We start from the raw sequence: 23,551 nt of genomic DNA, 5'->3' as shown, positions 1-23,551 counted from the left end.
CCAAGCAGTTAACTTTAGTAGGAGACATTGCATATGAAATAAACTAATCTCTTAACTCCTAGTGTGTCTTCCCCCAGAGCCTTCATCTACTGTGATGACCATACTTCCTTTAAAGAAGACAGAAATAGAGAAGAAACGTTGCCACTTCCAAATGCTGTGGCCTGTTCTGCCCTCTAGTCAAGCATAACGGATCCTGGAAGACCTTGGGCGGCGGAGAGGAGATAGCGTGTCATGTAATTACCCCGGGTGTAAGGTGGGTAGCTGGCCCTTCGGCGTGCAAACGCAGACGGCGGCATCAGAAATACATAACCAGCACTAGCCGCCGTGGAGCTCCCCAAGAGGCGAGGGAGCCCTTCGGCAGGGGAGGTTGGAGGCCTGATGCCGCCGGCCTCGCGGAGCCTTTTGGCGTTGTCCATACTGATGAGCTGGGCTGACACAGGAAGGCAGAGCAAAGGAGGGGCAGAGGAGGCGCGGAGGCAGGCAGCAGAGCCGCGCACCCGGCTTTGACGTCGCCCGGCTGCGGCTAGCAGCTCGCGCTCTCAGCACGTAGCGCACAACGTGACCACACACAGCCTTCCTCCCCGGCAGCCCAGCAGCCCAGCAGCCCGGCAGCCGGTCCGCCTGCGCTCCGCGCTCGCCGCTTCACCCTCCTCCTCTTCCTCCTTCTCCTCCTCCCTCCTTTCGCCTCCGCGGCGCGCATCTCCGCGCACACCCAGGGATCCCGGCCGCCGTCTAGCCCCGGGCGCCCAGCAGCCCAGCCAGGGCACCTCTGCCGCAGCAGCGGCCCGAGCGGACGCCACGCAGCCGGGTGCCCTCCGCAGGCGGCCGCTCCCGCGTTCACCTCTGGATGCCACCACTACGTTAGCTCAAGCGGGGAACCCCTTCTGCGGCTCCCTCCTCTAAACTCCCGCCTGTCCCGACCGCCCCCACCCCCTCCACCTGGCGGGGGCGGCGCGGAAGCGAAGAGGACGCGCGCAGTGCCGGTGGGCACGCGTAGACGTGTGTGCGGATCGGGTATTTGCTTGGCATTCTCCCTCTCTTGCAAGTGGCGGTGCCTGGACTCTGCTTTCGGCTCCGGGAATTGGTGCGGCCGGCCAGAGCACCTCTACGCTGGCGGGGCGCTAAAGGCTATTTTGGAGACCGGTGGCGGTGGCGGCGGCGGCTGTGGCTGGTGTGCCCAAGCGAGCTCCAGACGCACACTCCGCTCCCTGTTGGACCCTTTCCTCCTCCTTCTTCCCTCTCCTCCCTTCCCTCTTCCCCACCCCCGTTCCCCTAGCCCCACTCCTCCTCTTCCTCCTCCTCCTCTTCCTCCTCTCCCCGTTCGGCGATGCGAGTCTGTATCGTGTAACAGGATTGGCGTTGCAATGGCAACTGATGGAATGGGGGAAGGCAAGACAGCAGGGCTGGGGGCTTCGGACTGCGGGCGGGCGGGCCGCTGTCGCCGCTTGACGCCCCTCCGGGGACCTTCGCGAGTTACTTTGTAAAGGCGAACCCAGGCAAGAGAGCCCTGCTCGGTGTCCCGGGTCAGAGGCCACTTCCTGCTCCTCGGCTGTCCAAGCCAGGCTCCCACCGCGCGGCACCCCCGGCCCCCTGCCCGCGCCCGCCGCCAGCCCAGCGCGCCGCCGCCGCCGCCGCTGCGGAGACTCGAGCCCGCTTCCCTGAAGAACACTTCGCCTCGCAGCTCCCCTTCCCATCACCGCCCCCTGCTCCTCCCCGGCGTCTGCGATTTTCCCAGGCACCCGGTGTGAGTGCGGCGTGCGTGTGAGTGTGTCAGGGTTTTGTGTTGTGGGAGAGTGTGTGAGTGTGTGTGAGTGTGTGTGTGCATGAGTGTCTGGAGTGCGGGGCTCCTGCGCTCCGCTCGCGGCCGCCGCCGGGGAAGGACAGACGGACGGCGCTCCCTCCTTCGGCGAGCGGTTCCCGGGCACCTCGGCTCGGCCCGGGCGCGAGTGGAGCGCGCCTGGCTGGCCGCCGGCCTCCGGAAGGTCCCGCTGCGTCCCCCCTGGGCTGGATATGTTCATGTTCACGTGAAGATGGATTTACTGTACGGTCTCGTGTGGCTGCTGACAGTCCTCCTGGAGGGGATCTCTGGCCAAGGAGTGTACGGTGAGTGGAATCGCGACGCTATCGTGACCTTGTGATTCTTAGGCAAGATAGGCTGGTGAGCGAAAATGCACGACTCGCGCCGTTCTGGGGCCCCTCCCGGCGTGGCATTTGATTTACACTTCATCACGTTATTGGGAGCGATAAGGAGGCAGCGAGCGCGCTGCGGATTGGGCTGCGAGCCGCTCCCCCGGCGCCTGGGCTCCGGCTCAGAGTTGGGTCTAGCCGGCAGCAACGCACTCGTGCGAACGAGTGGCTTTGCGCTTGATTTATCCCCGCGGGGAATCCGAGCTCCAGCAGTCTTTGATTTAATAATGGTTTGGCTCCTTGCATGCCACGGTGTCGGTGCCGCGGTTTCCCCCCACCCCTCCAGGGAAGCTTCCAGTGTGACCCCGTGAGTCTCCCCACCCCTCTCCGCCCCACGCCGCCTCCTCCTCTCCACCTTTTCCTTTTTCTGTGAATGCCTACATGCCTTGATTTTCCGGCTCAGGAAGTGGGGTGACAGTTGAGTTGCGTTCTGCACCAGCCGTTGCCATGAGCACTGACTTGGGGAGGGGAAAATAGCAGACAAGATTCTCGGTGCCAGACACAATTAAGGGACATGTTTGTGTGAATGGATGAGCAAATGCATGAATGAACGGACTGCTAAGTCCGCGCGTCTGGGTTCCAGGGCAGGACACCAGCTCGCTGCAGCGGGAACACAATCTCATCTCCCTTCTGGAAAACCCAGATTTAGGTTTAGGAACTAGAGAAGGGCAAGCTTGTTAATTAGGAGGTTTTGAAGTCCTCAAAAGCAAATTCAGGTTCTTTTGCCTGTCAGCAGTTGGCACCCTTAGCTTTTGGTATTGAAACACACACACACACACACACACACACACACACACATATCCAGGTCATGTTTAATAGTGGACTAAAATGTAAGTCTTTTCTTGGGACAAGCAGGTGGTGCCCAAAAAATAACTTCCGTGTTTTTGAGGTCTGGCGGGAGGTTAGAGGTGCACCCCTTGAGGGGACATCAAGCCAAGACCCGTCCACAGCCAATCCCATCCCTCGCCCCTGAGTTAGTGTCCGCAGAATGTGTGCTGAAAATCCAGGCCACTTGCCCTTGGTTTCACTTAGGTGTTTGGACTCTGGTGCTGTAGGACTAAGTCAGTGGCTGACCCAGAGCAAAAAGGAATGAATATTTGTGGAAGTGTCAGAGCTTTCCCTGCAGACCCTAGAACTGACTGCAAAGTGGACACAGGTGCCAGTGAATCCTGAGGCCTCAAACTCTCTGGGAACGGAGTGCACAGTGGGTGGGTGTTTGGGGATGAATGCCACAGACCCAGCCTTTACTCTGTCCGCTGTGTTCTGTCCAGGGCTGAACATTGCTGAGGTGAGCTCTGGTACCCACTGCACTCCATCTGCTCCTCCCCTTTCCTGTGTTTCTAGCTCCCTTCTTGGCTTCCAAGAAACCTTCACTTTTTCCCACCTCTAAGGAGCAGAATGTCCCCTCTCCCAACCCCTCCTTCCCAAATGAAAGACAACTGTCTGGTGGTGGTGGTGGCTGTGGTAAGGGGGGGAAGTGTGTATGAGAGAGATGCTGAGTCTCCTGGCAGACCTCAAGGTTTGACTGAGAACAAGAGGTGGGGCCTGAAAAGAGTAGGAATTAACTTAGTGCTTTTGTGACTATCCTGGACCCCGGTGCCCTCTGAACGGCTGAGAAATATGGGGATTCTAGCGATGTGGGAATGCTGGAGATAAAGCCTTCTCAAGGGGCTGTTCCTTAGGATGGGAGAGTCTGAATTCTTCTCATCCCATGCCCAACTCTGTATTCCTCTCTCATTGATTCAGATCATCTTAGCTAAAAGGAATTTTTTGTTCTGGTGTGTTTTTCAGATTTGTGTATATGCATGTGTGAAGGTATGTGTGTGTGACAGGGTGATGAGAAGTGAGAAAGGTTGGGGGCATGGGGAGACAGTGGGACATTGCTGAAACTATCTAGATCGGAAGGGCATGGTTCCATTTTCCTGTCACTTTTTGTCATTCAGATTATTTGTCCTGGCAAGTGTCAGATTGGGTAGTGTAAAAGGGTAAGATCTGGTAGTGAAGACAAATAGGAAACAATTGCATTAAAATAATCCTGTGTTTTATGTCTGTTAACAATAAACAAGGAGGCAGTACCACTACTGAGCTGATGATTGTGATGAAGGTGGCGGTCTTTTTCATTTAGTTTTGTTTTTATATTGATGTGGTTATTAGTCATGTAGCTAGGAATAGAATTGCTTTTGTGTGAAAAATATTAATCAGTATTCCTGGCCATTATAAATGTCACAGCTATGAGATGGGTTAAAAATTATATATTACTTTTCAGATATGTGTTACCTGTCACAGAAGTTAGGTTCTCAAAGGAGATTAGGCCCCTAGTCTTCAGCATTAGCATCATCCTGGAACTTGTTTGAAGTGCACGTTTTCGGGCCCCTCTGAGACTTTCTAAATTAGGAACTCAGAGTGTAGGGCCCAGTGGTTTGTGTTCATCACCTCAAGTGATGATTATGGTGGACACTGAAGTTGAGAAACACTGACATAGACTTAGTTTCATTGCTTTGATTTTGTAAATAATGAACTTTCTTAACCTAAAGTAGTTTTATTTTTATTTGTGGAAGCATTTATAAGGAAGAGAACATTTTAAAAATTTATCTAAAAAAGGAATCAATTGTAAAGGACATAGACATAAGATTTAGTGTAAGGTTAAAAAGTGTGTTTTGAACATTTTATATGAATAACTTTGAGAATGATTAATTTAAAAGGCATGGTTATTATAAATAGAAGCTTCAAAAGCCTAGATAGGAACTTTGCTAGCATAAAAATCTGTCTTCCTTTATTTGCCTATATTTGCTACATGTAAAGCCATTCATACTACACACAAACTAATATTTCTCAATAGTGTTTTCTAGTAGCGTGGTTCAAGAGGAAACACAAATGATTTTCTAGGTTACTCAGGCAAAAATCACTTCATTGTAGCCTAAAATTGTTTACATGATTTAGAACTGTGTTATTATAAACTTTCTTCCCTGGAATAGCTAGGGTATCCCTTTTCTTCTCTACTTCCTCACTGAAAAACTCTGAGCATGAAATTCAGATTCTGTTTTCTAGTGAGTTGAGAATATTTGTTGTAACGCATGGATAATTTTCTCTCAAGTATTTTAATCTTCTTCCTGTTATGCCCAATCTGTTTGACAACCATGTGCAATACTTAAGTATAAAAGTTTCTGCTATAGATCTAGGAACTTACTGTCATTTATCTTGGAATATTGCTTAGCAAACTAACTGCACAATAGCTAAGATTTATATATGGTATCAGAGTTGGATGATGGAGATTATCTATTAACTACCTACCTTCTACCAACAATTCTGTCCTATAAATTTTTTTGTAAGTGTCCTATAAATTTTTTTGTAAATTTTTTTGTAAGTGGGATTTGTACTTTATATTTTTTACATTTTCGATATCAGATATAACATTACAGTAATATGGATTATTTGAAAATATTTCTGAAGGAAAGATTGCAGGAAAACCTCTTCATAATAGAATAGCACAAAAAAAATCATATGAGCTAACCATGGCAATTTTAATGGATAATACCCACTTGACATATATATTTGGCAATATGAATCTGTGTATTTAAAAATTTTTCCTTTGGTAAGCTATGGATTTTTGCTTAGTGGATTTTAAAAAGCTATTTATATTAAAATAATTCTCCCAATTACTCTTGGAATGTTAAAGTTTTGTTTGAATTTTCCTTTTAGCTTCATTAAACACCACTGGATAACAAAAAGTCATTAAATGAACTGGTATCTGGTTTTCACATGATTAATTTTGTTGCACTCACATTTCATTAGATTTAGGATAACTGATTGACATGGCCTTAAGAATTGGAATGTAAAACCTAGCTATCTGTATGCTTATTGAAATACCTAGAGCTAAGTGATCCAACACATTTTCTTAGTTTTGAAAGTTTTCTTTGTAAGTCGTTCTATGGTGGTAAGTCATTTGGGTTAACTGTGTTTTTTAGAGATCCTACTGATAATGACATCATATCAAAAATTGTATCTCCTGTAAACTTATCAGCTGACTTGCTAAAGAAAGAAAAATTATTCTGTTGAATTCTGTAATTTTGCTTCTGGTCATCATGCCTTTAATTGCTAAGGAAGTTATTAAACATTATGAATGCATCAGCACAGACAAATCCCCACTACAAACAAAAACAAAATACAATTCCAAGTCTGAATAGTTTTATTGGGAACCAAATCAGAAGATAATTTGGAGTCCTGAAATGGTTAATTCACTGTCCAAAAGTAGCTTTCAGAATGTATTAAAAGTAATAAATAGAGTAAGCTTAAGAAACATGTGAGTATGACAAATTAGCAAGCTATATTAACTCAATTCAGGTAATACCAGTAAATCTCATACAATTTAAGAATGACACCCCAGGCAGTAGCTGGAGAGAAATGGCTTGGTGGAATTAAGAACAAGGGCATAAGTGATACGAGGCGGCTCTGGAAGATATTTCAGACGGTAGTTTAGTGGGTTGAATTTGGATGGATAGGAAGGAATAAAAATGACATGGACGGTCGGTTGGCCATTACATTCAGTTTCAGGATGTTGCCATTCTTATAGCAAAGTACGTTATCTCAGCGTATGTTGATTATGATTTTTGTTCAGACTGGGTTTGGAGAGGCCCTGTGATGAGATACTGCCTTTGACCAAACCATATTTAGGGTGTTAGTCTGTAGGAAAAGAGGAAGATATTATTTTAATAAATGCTGTTTAAAAATCAATGTGAAGTTCTATTGTATAGCATCAGGTCCAACCTGTTTCTCCTCTTCTCACTCCATTGTCCCTACACACTCATGCACATTTTTATATTGTTACCACCTTGGCCACGATCATGAAAGAAAAGTGACTGCACTGTTCGTTGTATCTTGGGATCATTTTTGCCCATTCAAAAATTGTCCTTGTTGGTCATATTACTGAGATTTCACATGCAAAATGGGCAGATTATTTTATATAGTGTTACTTGCTCTTGTCCTATATTTCCCTTGGAAAGCCCCTAAGTGGACTAATAAGTATTTTAGATTGAGCAGGTTGAGCCTAACTTATTTAACAATGAATAAGTCAGTTAGGGTGCCAGAGTTTAGACAATTAAGAGTCAGAGATAAAAGTTTAGAGATGAAATAATTATGGTGAATAGATGTCACAAGAGAAATTCTAGGAAGGCATTTTTCAAGATCTTGATTTCTTTGCTTAATTTTATTGTCTTTGGTTATGCTTCTTTATACTTATATTTTACCAATATTTTTATTTTTGTTTTACAGTTGTAAAACACCTTAAACCCTGCTGGAGAAGAAGGGTACAAATAAACTTTTCTGAAAGGAAGTGCTCTGTATTTTTTTAAAACTTACTATTTTAATGTAACTGCAGTAGGGCTCATGGGGATGGGATTAGAGCATAAGCCTGTGAATTCAATTATATTTTATTAAGACATTGTCAGGAACCATGGTTTGGGGTTGTGTTCCAGGTATAGAGGTGATGCATCACTCATATTTTCTGACTTGGTCCCCATGCTTTGAGAAGAGTCTTGCAAGGGTTGGGCTCCAGGTTTGTAATCTGCGAAGGCAACAGCAAACAGCCAGATACACGGTCCTACTCTGGGAACTGAGCTCGAGAGCTTGTGCTCTTTGGTAGCTCAGATTAACTAAGGGAATGTGCTGTCATCTCAGTTAAATAAGAGGAGGTCTTCCTTAGGCTCCCTTTTGGCTGTTTTGGAAGGATATGCAAAGTATATTGCGTACATTTGAAGTATGAATAGAGTGAACATTTTTAGTTTCTTTGTAATTGACAGTAACTTAATGGTCCCACAAAATAACTTTGTTTCTTTGCTTCAGTGACTGTGAGTGTAAACACTATATTACTTAGAGCAAACAATAAAATATTGCATTCATAGAAAACTATATCCTATCTTTATTTTCAAATCCAATTAATAGTCTTTTGGCCCTTTAAAATCATAAAGCTGGAAGTGAGAAGAGACTTTAAGATATCATTAAATCATCTCACTAATTCAAGACACAGTGATTTTACCATTATATCAGGCAGATGGAGGTCCTACATTGTTTGTGAAACTTGTTTTCTCCAGGGTTCAGTCGTATTCATTAGATGGATTTGTTTTTCACAAACTACTAAAATCTCTTATTAAAATAATCTGTTACTAAAATAATGGGGCATGTACTTTGTTATTTCCATTTTATATCAGTGCAATTCTATTTTCTTTTCTAACTATACCACCTTGCACTGATTCCATTTCAGCTTTTCTATATCAGTTTCTTGCTACTTTTCCAAGAGACTATGCCATTTCTAATCTTATATTTTTAAACACTATTTCTTTTCCTGTTGATTTCATTGATTGACTTGAGTAAGATCTACACTTTCTGTTTCAACATCCAAATCATATATTCTCTAGGAATTACAGAATAGGATTTCAACTATTATAAACACATTTTTGGCTATTACACATTTACTACAAAGTTATTTAAATACATACTATGGTATGATGAAAGGCATTAGAAATTATGGTGTAACTTACTCTTTCTGTCTCTACAACTTTGCATAAACAGGAACCTCAGTTTCTTGCTGTTCCTGCTCAAATCTATATTAAGGACTGTTGTGTGGCTGATATTTGGGGTCATATATATGACATGTGTCAGTATCTTCAAGCAGTATATTTTTTGCCTTGTTTTGTTGTAATGTGAATGGTGGAAATAAAAATAATCAAGTGATCCTGTAGAAGGGGAAACATGTCTTCCTGAAAGAGGAAGGGTTTGTTCACAGCTAGGCATCTCAAAGTCTTAATGGACAGCACAAAAGGCAGCTGAGATCTGAAGGAGGTGAGTAGGAAGTAAAGGCTTTTAGAAAAATGTATCTACCCTTTAAATAATGGCCAAACAGCAAAAGCATATATTTTTATCTGAAGCCACTAGAACTTTGTTGTAGTGCATCAGAGTGAAAAGAAAAATGTCTGCTGCCTGCCCAAAGAAAGACCATCTTGAGGGAGATTTTTCTGGTGTCCTGAAAGGAAAGGATGAGGGGATAAAGGGCTCTTAATAGGGCCTTTGGTCACTCTGAACCAGATTATTCTTCTCGCTGATGAATTGTGGGATTTGGGAACACAAGGAAAGGTTGGGTACAGATTGAGCATTGGAGCATTCTGTCATTTACTCCTGAGTGTAACTGAGTTGGGTGTTTGCCTCACCTCTGCTGGACTCTTTACTAGGAAGGCTAGAAAATACTAGAGGAAGATGTGCTACTTTTCAGAAGTGGTGACCAGTAAGAATTCCCCACACAAACTCTAGGCTGATTTAAGTTCATTTCTCATAAATTCAGTCAACTAATTAATGTGTAACTGCTGTGGATGATGCATGTAGCTATGTAGTAAGGTCTGTAAAATCAAAGAGGTTATGCATTAATCCAGGAGATAAAAACAAATAGAAAAATAAATAAAATAAGGCTATGAGAAATACACAAATGTATGTACCTAGACCAGAGAGAGGAATTACGTTTCCTATTGTGGCTGGAGAAAACTTGAAAAAGCTTGTAACAGGTAAGACTTGAAAGTGGGGTGACATAATATAGATAAAGAAGGAAGAAGGGGCATTGCTATAGCGTGGATTCTAGGTGGAGGAATAGTGGTGCAGAAAGAAAAGTAGTCCTGGAATGGGTATGTAATAAAGCCTCAGGAATTTCTTTAAAGTTTACCCCAACTAGAAAGATGTATCTGTCCTTTAACCTATGTGATCATACAATTCTATTGTATGATACTGTGGAACTTGCTCAGATATATATGTCCATCAAGATTCTGAAGTGGTGTGTGTTAAATGTGCGAAGCTAACTGACCATTTCTTCAGAAGATAGGACAGTTATCTTTAAAGTTCCTGTGGGGGCAACTCCTCTTGGAGGTAAACTCAAAGACTTTTTAAAGTCTTTTTAGAGTGCTAAAAAGAAGTGCTGTCTAGCAGCAGCAGACTATGGGTCCAGAATGACTTAAAAAATCATTTTGTTCTTTACGAATGTACAGCCACTGAGATGAAGGCATTGCCCTTGTGAAAAGAGAGGTATATGCTTTCATCATTGTTTTTTATTATTGTGCCGTGCAGCGTGATGTAGTTGAAAACTGTTGGGTAACTTGGGCTTTCTTCTTGTTCAGCTGCTGCTTTACTGTGTTACCTCAGTCAAAATTCTTAATCTCTATCCCTCAGTTTCCACATCTAATAAACTCTTAGGAGAGTGTGCTAATGAATAGGAGAAATGTAGATATTAGCAAGAATAAGAAAGTATGGCTGCATTTTTTTTTTTTTTTTTTTTTTTTTTTTTTTTTTTTTTTTGAGACAGAGTCTCGCTCTGTTGCCCAGGCTGGAGTGCAGTGGTATGATCTTGGCTCACTGCAAGCTCCACCTCCCGAGTTCACGCCATTCTCCTGCCTCAGCCTCCCGAGTTCCTGGGACTACAGGTGCCCACCACCATGCCTGGCTAATTTGTTTTGTTTTGTTTTGTTTGTATTTTTTCAGTAGAGATGGGGTTTCACGGTGTTAGCCAGGATGGTCTCAATCTCCTGACCTCGTGATCCGCCCGCCTTGGCCTCCCAAAGTGCTGGGATTACAGGCTTGAGCCACCGTGCCCGGCCTGCATTTTTATATCTGGAGTAGAAGCGGGAAGGGAGCATGGAGAGTTTCCCTTCTGTTCTTAAAAATCTGCACTTAGATGCTCTAGCAATTGAACCTCATAATAGGACTGTCATTTAGTTTTTAGAGCAGAATAAGAAGCTAGGAGGTAACAGAGACCAAGTAATTTTTTTTTCTGGAAAAATATGTTCTGATTGTGTCAGTCTAGTGGAAAATGACAGAAATTGAGTATTTTTAAACACTGTATTATAAATATGTGCATGAAAATGTGATTTGATATTGTATTTTGATGCATGTGTAGTTTATATTGTTCCTTATGCTGGTCTTCCTTTCTCAATCCACCTAACCCAGGAGTTTCTCCTCCTTCTCCTTAATGGTGGTGGTTAGCAAGGAGCTGGCATCTCCCACTCATTTAAGGGCTCCAGAGAACATTAGTGCATCCTGAACCTTATGGTCATGGGTAAATTCATGCTTATATAAATCTATAAGTGTGTTCAAATACGTGTATCTGTCTTGTTTCTGAATCAAGGAGCAAGAATATTCTTAATATTCTTCATTTCAATACTAATTGAAAAATAGGAGTATATAAAAGTCAGCCATCCAATTGGAAAAAAGTAACCTAGGGATATATTTATAAGAATACTTATAATTGGTAGTTAATACATAAAAACAGAAAATGAAGATAAACCATTAAATGGGATCATCACACAATTACTGTGTAACATCTTCTAGTTTTGATCCAGAAGTAACCAGAACTGGTGTTTCCCACCCAATCACCGAATCATTTAAAACATCTTTAAATTAGAATTAACTGAAAAGGCTGAGTGGGACTTTACTCACCATTAAACTGTAACAGCTACATACCTAAGAAAGCATTTTATACATGATGCATTTTCGTTTTCTTTGGCAAACACTTTCTATTTTTGGAAGGTGGAAGGTAGTTCACCTCCATATTCTCTATTCATATAATTAACTAGATGGCTGTAATTGCTTAATTCAATTATTCTTCTCCATGTCTGAGTATTAACTCAATATTAGTCGAGTATATTGGTCGAGTATCTCTTTAACCAAATAGAAGGCAGTCTTTACTCAGGACTGTGAAAGACAACAAAAATTGTTAGTTGAGAAGATTTTCCCCATTATGTGAAATGAGCAGTATTGGCTTTGCTAAACAAATCACCTTAAGCAAAGACACACAGTACTCTGTAATATGGACAGATATAACTCCCGCGTGATTTCACAGTTGTCCGTCTAACTTGGTATCTTAGAATGAGTGAAGTTATTATCAAGAGTTGGCATAGTTAATGTTTTTATTTCAGTTCTGAACTTGTTCCTTGTTTTTCATGGGTTACTCTACATCGTTGTTGTGATTCTGTCTCATCCTTTGAGTAACTTACATTTTTCATTTGGTTCATGTTTCACACTGGTTTGTACCACCTGTGCAACAGAGATGCTATATTCATTTTAGAGTTTTAGGTCTTGGTCCCAATCAATCAAAGCTCAACCGTTGACTAATTTTTTTACCTCCTTTGTTGTGCATAGATTCATCTAAATATACTTGTCTAAGGAAGTGCAATGCTTTTCCATTATGACCATTCCCTACAATATTAAAAACTACATAATGACATCATTACTGTGAAAATCGGGGTTTAGAAACCTCCCAGTCTTTCCCCAAGACAAGAATAACTCCCAGTGGACTGCAGCCTGAAATAATCTGTCTTGTTTCTCAGAGACTGCTTCTTCTCTGATTATTTCCTGTGCCTCACTATCAAACATCCCTCCAATTGCAGCAGCTGGGGTGGAAAGTGTCCTTCTTCTTGCTTCCTGTGATTTTGCAGCTGAACTCTATGATCATTATGTCTTTTTGATTAATATTTCAAAAAGTATTTAAGTTTTTTATTTTCTATCGTTTAATTTGTTAATGCCTTAACTCTCTAAGCTTACTTATGCAAAGAAGTACTTTGACACCCTTGTGTTTAACCACCTCTCCTCTTCCAGAGAGAGCTAAAGAAGATACACAGGCACATGTGCATATGCATACACACACATTCATAATACAAATATATATTTGTATATAGAGTATTGGCATGTATACTATAAAAATACATACTACATGTTCAAATAGAAATCTATTAACTATGTTAAGAGTATATAAAGATTGTGTGTGTGTGTGGGCCGGGCGCGGTGGCTGAAGCCGGTAATCCCAGCACTTTGGGAGGCCGAGACGGGCGGATCATGAGGTCAGGAGATAGAGACCAACCTGGCTAACACGGTGAAACCCCGTCTCTACTAAAAGATACAAAAAATTAGCCGGGCGTGGTGGCGGGCGCCTGTAGTCCTAGTCACTTAGGAGGCTGAGGCAGGAGAATGACGTAAACCCGGGCGGCAGAGGTTGCAGTGAGCTGAGATCCGGCCATTGCACTCCAGCCCGGGCGACAGAGCAAGACTCCGTCTCAAAAAAAAAAAAAAAAAAAAAGAGTGTGTGTGTGTATTCAACAATGCTTGGAATAGTAGCTAAATTTTATTTAGGCTAATCCCAAGAAACTGGGTGTTTTTCCCACTTCTCTTGCAAAGCTAACTCTAATTCAGTATTGGCAGCAGAGTATGCAGTCTCTCACCTAATACTCAGTTTGTATTTAAATATTTGTGATACATTCATGTTTCTATTGTTCATGGGTTTACAAAATTACCTTTAGAAACTGCGATTACTGGCCGAGCGCGGTGGCTCACGCCTGTAATCCCAGCACTTTGAGAGGCCGAGGCAGGCAGATTGGCTGAAGTCAGGAGCTCGAGACCAGCCTGCCCAATATGGCGAAACCCCGTCTCTACTAAAAATACAAAAAATTAGCTGGGCGTGGTGGCGAGTGCCTGTGATCCCAGCTACTCAGGAGTCTGAGGCAGGAGAACTGCTTGAACCCAAGAGGCGGAGGTTGCGCCACTATACTCCATCCTGGGCGACAAGAGCGAAACCCTGTCTCAAAAAAAAAAAAAAAAAAACAAAGAAAAAAAAAGAAACTCCAATTAGTTCTTTTTTTTGCAGTTGACAAAAGAGAAGTATTTCTTAGCTGCCTAACAGCAATGCGTGTGCAGTTTATTTCACCTGCATTACAATAATGTATATATTTGAAGCTTAGCATCACTTGCATATTCAGAAGACCATCCCTGCCGTTCTACTAATCAGGCCTTTAAGTTGTATTTTCTTTTTTATAAGTGAGCTTTTAGTGCACCAGCATGTCTATATTCATGTCTGGATTCTAAAATACATGCATAAACAAAACTTAAGCAACTTGGATTATCTTTCATCTTTTTTCACCTATAATTGAAAAATAATTAAAGATGAGATATAGTATTTTTTCATAACATAATTGCCATTTATCAAGTGCCTACTGTATGCCACACCTTGTATTAGAAGTTTTATACACATTGTGCCATACTCTAATCTTTGTATGCAATAGATACAAAATCTGAAATTTATGAAGTTTAAATAACCACCATATAGTTACTGGTGGCTGAGTTTGGAATCAAATATGAAATGTATGTAAAAATAAAATCTTGTATACATATTTATTTATATTGTTAAAATTATATTCAGATGGGTGTGCTTATACTTTAATGAAATCATCAAAGTTAGGTAGCTCACGTTGGGCTATGCATGAAAATTATCTCAAGCAGTATATACTTGAAATGCAGCTTGGGTAATACATTTTAGCTTGTCACATGAGAAGTATATATAGGTAGCTGATGTCTGCACTTTATACCATACAGTTTTATTTCTTAGGAAAGAAAGATGTGACTTATAATTCTTTTTTCTTTTCAGTATTGAAATGCCCATATTGAGGACTCTCTCTCATATAATTTATTTTTGGAATGATATGATATTTTAAGCTTATTCATAATTGGTAACCTCTAAAAATGAAGAAATGGTTCTACTACATATTCTGCAGAAGTAGTTATATTCCTCTATGTACAATAGTAGGTATGTGCTTATAAAAATAACCGCTGTCAGGTGTACTACTTTATTTCTCCCTAGGCTGATTAACAATCACTGGCCTTGGAAAGACTGATAGTTAAATGTCATATTTGGCCTAATTTTGTTGACTTGCCTCCGGGTATTGCTTGGGCATTTTTTGCACAGAGTTAATTGAGGAGACTCTATCAGCGGATTTCTTTTCTTGAAAGTCTTGTGTGTTCAAGAGGACAGTTGATTGCAAGCTCTGCCCTTCTCTTAGCTGACAGTGAGTTCCTCAAACCTCAAAGCTTACAAATTAGTGCAGTTTAGTGATTTGTTTTAGGCTTTTAGCTACAGTATTTGCCACTATAAAAGTCATTTTTCCTATGCTTTTTGAATGCTGTTATTGTGTCCTATAGTATAACCCTGTATCATTGTGGCTATTGTGTGATTGATACAGAAACTGCTTCAATAGGAAACCATTTCAAGAGAGAACAGGAAAGGTATTATATTCAGCTGTAGCGCCATGCATTTCTAAGCAGCTGATGTTTTCTTTAACTGATAAACATCCCCCCTCAAATTTTCAGAGGCAATTGAGTCTTTATAACTTTAACTCTTAATTCAGCCTGGCTGCAAGAGCACTGCCCTGAAATTCATTATACATTCACATTTTACAATTGAGAATTCATTAATTCTGTAGCATAACTGTTGTTATTGTATTTCAAAGCCAGATTTCTTCTTTTTTAAAAAAAAAAAAAAAAAAGCATGGAGAAGCACTGATTTTGTGAATTCCTTCTTTAAATGATGACTTCCTAATATCTAACCAAATACTTGAAACTAATGGGATGTGACTTTTTGCACACTGGAAATAGTGCTAATGTTAAATGGTGGAGCCATCATGCATTTTGTAACCAAAAATTTCAAATTAAACTGGAAGCCTTTGTAAAGGGCAGAGTAAAAGATGAGTCAAATCCAAGTTCATAAGAGTTTAATAGATTTCGTGTTTTTACAATTTACACATTTAGTTCTATATTTGGGAGTACTCATAGAATATAGTACACCTTTTTAAAATCTTTCTCTGCTTCCAATTTTTGCATGTTGTGATATATTAGATGCATGCTCTATTTTGAGTGAGAGTGGGTAGTGACTTCATAACTGAGGTACACGCTTATACACCTAAGATTTAAGTACATCTGTATGTTGTGCTTTATCATTTAATTTTACCAACAATAATTAAATAATATCCATGAAAGGTGGAATAGAGTTTCTTAAATAAAGTAAAAGGTAAAATATCTTATGAACCTAAAAATGCCATTTAAATGTCTTTGGCTGTACTAATTTAGACTTTCTTAAGGTATTTCTTTTTTTTTTTTTTTATTATACTTTAAGTTCTAGGGTACATGTGCATAACGTGCAGGTTTGTTACATATGTATAATTGTGCCATGTTGCTGTGCTGCACCCATCAACTCATCAGCACCCATCAACTCGTCATTTACATCAGGTATAACTCCCAGTGCAGTACCTCCCCCCTCCCCCCTCCCCCCTCCCCATGATAGGCCCCAGTGAGTGATGTTCCCCTTCCCGAGTCCAAGTGATCTCATTGTTCAGTTCCCACCTATGAGTGAGAACATGCGTTGTTTGGTTTTCTGTTCTTGTGATAGTTTGCTAAGAATGATGGTTTCCAGCTGCATCCATGTCCCTACAAAGGACACAAACTCATCCTTTTTTATGGCTGCATAGTATTCCATGGTGTATATGTGCCACATTTTCTTAATCCAGTCTGTCACTGATGGACATTTGGGTTGATTCCAAGTCTTTGCTATTGTGAATAGTGCCGCAATAAACATACGTGTGCATGTGTCTTTATAGTAGCATGATTTATAATCCTTTGGGTATATACCCAGTAATGGGATGGCTGGGTCATATGGTACATCTAGTTCTAGATCCTTGAGGAATCGCCATACTGTTTTCCATAATGGTTGAACTAGTTTACAATCCCACCAACAGTGTAAAAGTGTTCCTATTTCTCCACATCCTCTCCAGCACCTGTTGTTTCCTGACTTTTGAATGATCGCCATTCTAACTGGTGTGAGATGGTATCTCATTGTGGTTTTGATTTGCATTTCTCTGATGGCCAGTGATGATGAGCATTTTTTCATGTGTCTGTTGGCTGTACGAATATCTTCTTTTGAGAAATGTCTGTTCATATCCTTTGCCCACTTTTTAATGGGGTTGTTTGTTTTTTTCTTGTAAATTTGTTTGAGTTCTTTGTAGGTTCTGGATATTAGCCCTTTGTCAGAAGAGTAGATTGCAAAAATTTTCTCCCATTCTGTAGGTTGCCTGTTCACTCTGATGGTAGTTTCTTTTGCTGTGCAGAAGCTCTTTAGTTTAATGAGATCCCATTTGTCAATTTTGGCTTTTGCTGCCGTTGCTTTTGGTGTTTTAGACATGAAGTCTTTGCCCATGCCTGTGTCCTGAATGGTACTACCTAGGTTTTCCTCTAGGATTTTTATGGTATTAGGTCTCACATTTAAGTCTTTAATCCATCTTGAATTAATTTTCATATAAGGAGTAAGGAAAGGATCCAGTTTCAGCTTTCTACTTATGGCTAGCCAATTTTCCCAGCACCATTTATTAAATAGGGAATCCTTTCCCCATTTCTTGTTTCTCTCAGGTTTGTCAAAGATCAGATGGCTGTAGATGTGTGGTATTATTTCTGAGGACTCTATTCTGTTCCATTGGTCTATATCTCTGTTTTGGTACCAGTACCATGCTGTTTTGGTTACTGTAGCCTTGTAGTATAGTTTGAAGTCAGGTGGCGTGATGCCTCCAGCTTTGTTCTTTTGACTTAGGATTGTCTTGGAGATGCGGGGTCTCTTTTGGTTCCATATGAACTTTAAAGCAGTTTTTTCCAATTCTGTGAAGAAACTCATTGGTAGCTTGATGGGGATGGCATTGAATCTATAAATGACCTTGGCCATTTTCACGATATTGATTCTTCCTATCCATGAGCATGGTATGTTCTTCCATTTGTTTGTGTCCTCTTTTATTTCACTGAGCAGTGGTTTGTAGTTCTCCTTGAAGAGGTCCTTTACATCCCTTGTAAGTTGGATTCCTAGGTATTTTATTCTCTTTGAAGCAATTGTGAATGGAAGTTCATTCATGATTTGGCTCTCTGTTTGTCTGTTACTGGTGTATAAGAATGCTTGTGATTTTTGCACATTAATTTTGTATCCTGAGACTTTGCTGAAGTTGTTTATCAGCTTAAGGAGATTTTGGGATGAGACAATGGGGTTTTCTAAATATACAATCATGTCATCTGCAAACAGGGACAATTTGACTTCTTCTTTTCCTAACTGAATCCCCTTGATTTCTTTCTCTTGCCTGATTGCCCTAGCCAGAACTTCCAACACTATGTTGAATAGGAGTGGTGAGAGAGGGCATCCCTGTCTTGTGCCAGTTTTCAAAGGGAATTTTTCCAGTTTTTGCCCATTCAGTATGATATTGGCTGTGGGTTTGTCATAAATAACTCTTATTATTTTGAGGTACATTCCGTCAATACCGAATTTATTGAGCATTTTTAGCATGAAGGGCTGTTGAATTTTGTCAAAAGCCTTTTCTGCATCTATTGAGATAATGATGTGGTTCTTGTCTTTGGTTCTGTTTATATGCTGGATTATGTTTATTGATTTGCGAATGTTGAACCAGCCTTGCATCCCAGGGATGAAGCCCACTTGATCATGGTGGGTAAGCTTTTTGATGTGTTGCTGAATCCGGTTTGCCAGTATTTTATTGAGGATTTTTGCATCGATGTTCATCAGGGATATTGGTCTGAAATTCTCTTTTTTTGTTGTGTCTCTGCCAGGCTTTGGTATCAGGATGATGTTGGCCTCATAAAATGAGTTACAGAGGATTCCCTCTTTTTCTATTGTTTGGAATAGTTTCAGAGGGAATGGTACCAGCTCCTCCTTGTACCTCTGGTAGAATTCAGCTGTGAATCCATCTGGTCCTGGACTTTTTTTGGTTGGGAGGCTATTAATTATTGCCTCAATTTCAGAGCCTGCTATTGGTCTATTCAGGGATTCAACTTCTTCCTGGTTTAGTCTTGGAAGAGTGTAAGTGTCCAGGAAATTATCCATTTCTTCTAGATTTTCCAGTTTATTTGCATAGAGGTGTTTATAGTATTCTCTGATGGTGGTTTGTATTTCTGTGGGGTCGGTGGTGATATTCCCTTTATCATTTTTTATTGCGTCGATTTGATTCTTCTTGTTTTCTTCTTTATTAGTCTTGCTAGCGGTCTGTCAATTTTGTTGATCTTTTCAAAAAACCAACTCCTGGATTCATTGATTTTTGGAGGGTTTTTTGTGTTTCTATCTCCTTCAGTTCTGCTCTGATCTTAGTTATTTCTTGCCTTCTGCTAGCTTTCGAATGTGTTTGCTCTTGCTTCTCTAGTTCTTTTAACTGCGATGTTAGAGTGTCAATTTTAGATCTTTCCTGCTTTCTCTTGTGGGCATTTAGTGCTATAAATTTCCCTCTACACACTGCTTTAAATGTGTCCCAGAGATTCTGGTATGTTGTATCTTTGTTCTCATTGGTTTCAAAGAACATCTTTATTTCTGCCTTCATTTCGTTATGTACCCAGTAGTCATTCAGGAGCAGGTTGTTCAGTTTCCATGTAGTTGAGCGGTTTTGATTGAGTTACTTAGTCCTGAGTTCTAGTTTGATTGCACTGTGGTCTGAGAGACAGTTTGTTATAATTTCTGTTCTTGTACATTTGCTGAGGAGTGCTTTACTTCCAATTATGTGGTCAATTTTGGAGTAAGTGCGATGTGGTGCTGAGAAGAATGTATATTCTGTTGATTTGGGGTGGAGAGTTCTATAGATGTCTATTAGGTCTGCTTGCTGCAGAGATGAGTTCAGTTCCTGGATATCCTTGTTAACTTTCTGTCTCGTTGATCTGTCTAATGTTGACAGTGGAGTGTTGAAGTGTCCCATGATTATTGTATGGGAGTCTAAGTCTCTTTGTAAGTCTCTAAGGACTTGCTTTATGAATCTGGGTGCTCCTGTATTGGGTGCATATATATTTAGGATAGTTAGCTCTTCCTGTTGAATTGATCCCTTTACCATTATGTAATGGCCTTCTTTGTCTCTTTTGACCTTTGATGGTTTAAAGTCTGTTTTATCAGAGACTAGTATTGCAACCCCTGCTTTTTTTTGTTCTCCATTTGCTTGGTAAATCTTCCTCCATCCCTTTATTTTGAGCCTATGTATGTCTCTGCATGTGAGATGGGTCTCCTAAATACAGCAGACTGATGGGTCTTGACTCTTTATCCAGTTTGCCAGTCTGTGTCTTTTAATTGGAGCATTTAGTCCATTTACATTTAAGGTTAATATTGTTATGTGTGAACTTGATCCTGCCATTATGATATTAACTGGTTATTTTGCTCGTTAGTTGATGCAGTTTCTTCCTAGCATTGATGGTCTTTACATTTTGGCATGTTTTTGCAATGGCTGGTACCGGTTGTTCCTTTCCATGTTTAGTGCTTCCTTCAGGGTCTCTTGTAAGGCAGGCCTGGTGGTGACAAAATCTCTAAGCATTTGCTTATCTGTAAAGGATTTTATTTCTCCTTCACTTATGAAACTTAGTTTGGCTGGATGTGAAATTCTGGGTTTAAAATTCTTTTCTTTAAGAATGTTGAATATTGGCCCCCACTCTCTTCTGGCTTGTAGAGTTTCTGCCGAGAGATCTGCTGTTAGTCTGACGGGCTTCCCTTTGTGGGTAACCCGACCTTTCTCTCTGGCTGCCCTTAAGATTTTTTCCTTCATTTCAACTTTGGTGAATCTGGCAATTATGTGTCTTGGAGTTGCTCTTCTCGAGGAGTATCTTTGTGGCGTTCTCTGTATTTCCTGGATTTGAATGTTGGCCTGCCCTAGTAGGTTGGGGAAGTTCTCCTGGATGATATCCTGAAGAGTGTTTTCCAACTTGGTTCCATTTTCCCCCTCACTTTCAGGCACCCCAATCAGACGTAGATTTGGTCTTTTTACATAATCCCATACTTCTTGCAGGCTTTGTTCATTTCTTTTTCTTCTTTTTTCTTTTGGTTTCTCTTCTCGCTTCATTTCATTCATTTGGTCCTCAATCGCTGATACTCTTTCTTCCAGTTGATCGAGTTGGTTACTGAAGCTTGTGCATTTGTCACGTATTTCTCGTGTCATGGTTTTCATCTCTTTCATTTCGTTTATGACCTTCTCTGCATTAATTACTCTAGCCATCAATTCTTCCACTTTTTTTTCAAGATTTTTAGTTTCTTTGCGCTGGGTACGTAATTCCTCCTTTAGCTCTGAGAAGTTTGATGGACTGAAGCCTTCTTCTCTCATCTTGTCAAAGTCATTCTCCGTCCAGCTTTGATCCGTTGCTGGCGATGAGCTGCGCTCCTTTGCCGGGGGAGATGTGCTCTTATTTTTTGAATTTCCAGCTTTTCTGCCCTGCTTTTTCCCCATCTTTGTGGTTTTATCTGCCTCTGGTCTTTGATGATGGTGATGTACTGATGGGGTTTTGGTGTAGGTGTCCTTCCTGTTTGATAGTTTTCCTTCTAACAGTCAGGACCCTCAGCTGTAGGTCTGTTGGAGATTGCTTGAGGTCCACTCCAGACCCTGTTTGCCTGGGTATCAGCAGCAGAGGCTGCAGAAGATAGAATATTCCTGAACAGCGAGTGTACCTGTCTGATTCTTGCTTTGGAAGCTTCCTCTCAAGGGGAGTACTCCACCCTGTGAGGTGTGGGGTGTCAGACTGCCCCTAGTGGGTGATGACTCCCAGTTAGGCTACTCAGGGGTCAGGGACCCACTTGAGCAGGCAGTCTGTCCCTTCTCAGATCTCAACCTCGGTGTTGGGAGATCCACTGGTCTCTTCAAAGCTGTCAGACAGAGTCGTTTGCGTCTGCAGAGGTTTCTGCTGCGTTTGTTATTGTTTCCTGTGCCCTGTCCCCAGAGGTAGAGTCTACAGAGACAGGCAGGTTTCCTTGAGCTGCTGTGAGCTCCACCCAGTTCGAGCTTCCCAGCAGCTTTGTTTACCTACTTAAGCCTCAGCAATGGCGGGCGCCCCTCCCCCAGCCTCGCTGCTGCCTTGCCAGTAGATCACAGACTGCTGTGCTAGCAATGAGGGAGGCTCCGTGGGCGTGGGACCCTCCCGGCCAGGCGTGGGATACAATCTCCTGGTGTGCCCGTTTCCTTAAAGCGCAGTATTGGGGTGGGAGTTACCCGATCTTCCAGGTGTTGTGTGTCTCAGTTCCCCTAGCTAGGAAAAGGGATTCCCTTCCCCCTTGCACTTCCCAGGTGAGGCGATGCCTCGCCCTGCTTCAGCTCTCGCTTGTCGGGCTGCAGCAGCCGACCAGCACCGATTGTCCGGCACTCCCTAGTGAGATGAACCCAGTACCTCAGTTGAAAATGCAGAAATCACCGGTCTTCTGTGTCGCTCGCGCTGGGAGTTGGAGACTGGCGCTGTTCCTATTCGGCCATCTTGCTCCGCCCCATTCTTAAGGTATTTCTAAGTTTGTTCTAAGAATATTTTTAGCGGCTTAACTATTGACTGCTTCTCATTCATTTTACATAGTTGTCACCCTCTCAACAATTATTATGACATTTCAGAGGTTTTCCCAGTATTAATGAAAGACTCAGCATTTCTACGGATGGAAAGTTATTTATAAAGCAAATAATGAAAATAGTAAAGCAGAATTTCAACCTACTATTGTGCTCTGCTCTGGGGATTAGACTTGAAGTTGCATAGGTAGGAGCAGATGTGTTAGCCTGGTCATAATGTTAGCCTGGAGAAACAGGCCTAGAGAAATAGGAATAAGTTTATTGACATAGCAGGGTGATAGGAGGCTTTCACGTCATGAGGATTAATAAAATAGATCAAGGCAGAATGCAGTGTGTGCAAGTCATGGATTGACTTCTCCAGGAAACCAACCCCAAGTGGAAGGTTTACACGAAGAGTAAACTTATTAGAGAGTGATGTTGGGAAGAACAACTGTAAGGGAAGCAGGGAGCCTGGGTAGAGCAGAGGGAGAAGGTAAACTCTGATTCACTTGCAGCCGAGTCCTAGGCTGAGTGCATGAGATGCTGTAGAGTTGGGATGGACCTTCAGAGATGTTCCAAATAGAAAAATAATTCTGTCTACTCCCTCTTCCACCAGTCCTTGGACGTGGGTTGCCCCTGGGGCAGAATCACTATATTTGGGTTAGGCAGCTCCCTTTGGTGGAAGGGAAATTCTGGGAGGAACTCAGTTGTGAGCAACCATCAGTTAACACTCTTGGAAGTTGGGAGAGTGGATGTCTTCTTCATGCAGAAGGACTTCTGGATGTTACATCCCATCTTAGACTACTTGTGTTGCTCATATCATGCTTGCTTATCCTATTTGAGAACTGGACCCTCAGGAGCTGGCCTTTTATCTTAAGGAAACTTACAAAAGAGGATGTTAGTGGGACAAACGTCAGCTCCTACGTCTGGTCTCAGAACCATGTCTGATACTCATCATTCCCCCTTTCTACTACTTCTTCTAGATACCCGTTACCTTCAGCTAGCAATTCTAAAGGACTAGATTGTGAACTTGGCGAAGTGACCTGAAGGACCTAAGATCCTGGTCCCCAAGATCTTCTCAGGTCACAGCTGATGCATTTATTGTTTTTTTACCAGAACTAGGTAGGGGAGCATCAACACATACTTATGTGGGTCACTGGGGTGCCAGGGGTCTTCTCCCCTGCTCATGTTACATAATAGCAGCCTTGCCTCCT

The 23,551-nt window shown here is 41.8% G+C and overlaps 1 protein-coding gene across 1 annotated transcript in view; it reads left to right on the top strand.

Moving 5' to 3' along the window:
- Positions 1 to 1,027: 1,027 nt before the first annotated feature.
- Positions 1,028 to 23,551, top strand: part of MDGA2 (MAM domain containing glycosylphosphatidylinositol anchor 2) — an 852,475-nt gene continuing 829,951 nt past the window's right edge. Inside the window, exon 1 of the mRNA XM_007986604.3 lies at positions 1,028 to 2,103. Within this exon, the coding sequence (XP_007984795.2) occupies positions 1,824 to 2,103 (280 nt within the window). The 5' untranslated portion in view covers positions 1,028 to 1,823. The remainder of the gene's footprint in view (positions 2,104 to 23,551) is intronic.

The sequence above is a fragment of the Chlorocebus sabaeus genome, chromosome 24 (genome assembly GCF_047675955.1).
Source record: "Chlorocebus sabaeus isolate Y175 chromosome 24, mChlSab1.0.hap1, whole genome shotgun sequence".
Taxonomy (NCBI): Eukaryota; Metazoa; Chordata; class Mammalia; order Primates; family Cercopithecidae; genus Chlorocebus; species Chlorocebus sabaeus.
The sequence above is the reverse complement of the archived record's forward strand: the minus strand, read 5'-3'. Positions and strand labels throughout refer to the sequence as shown.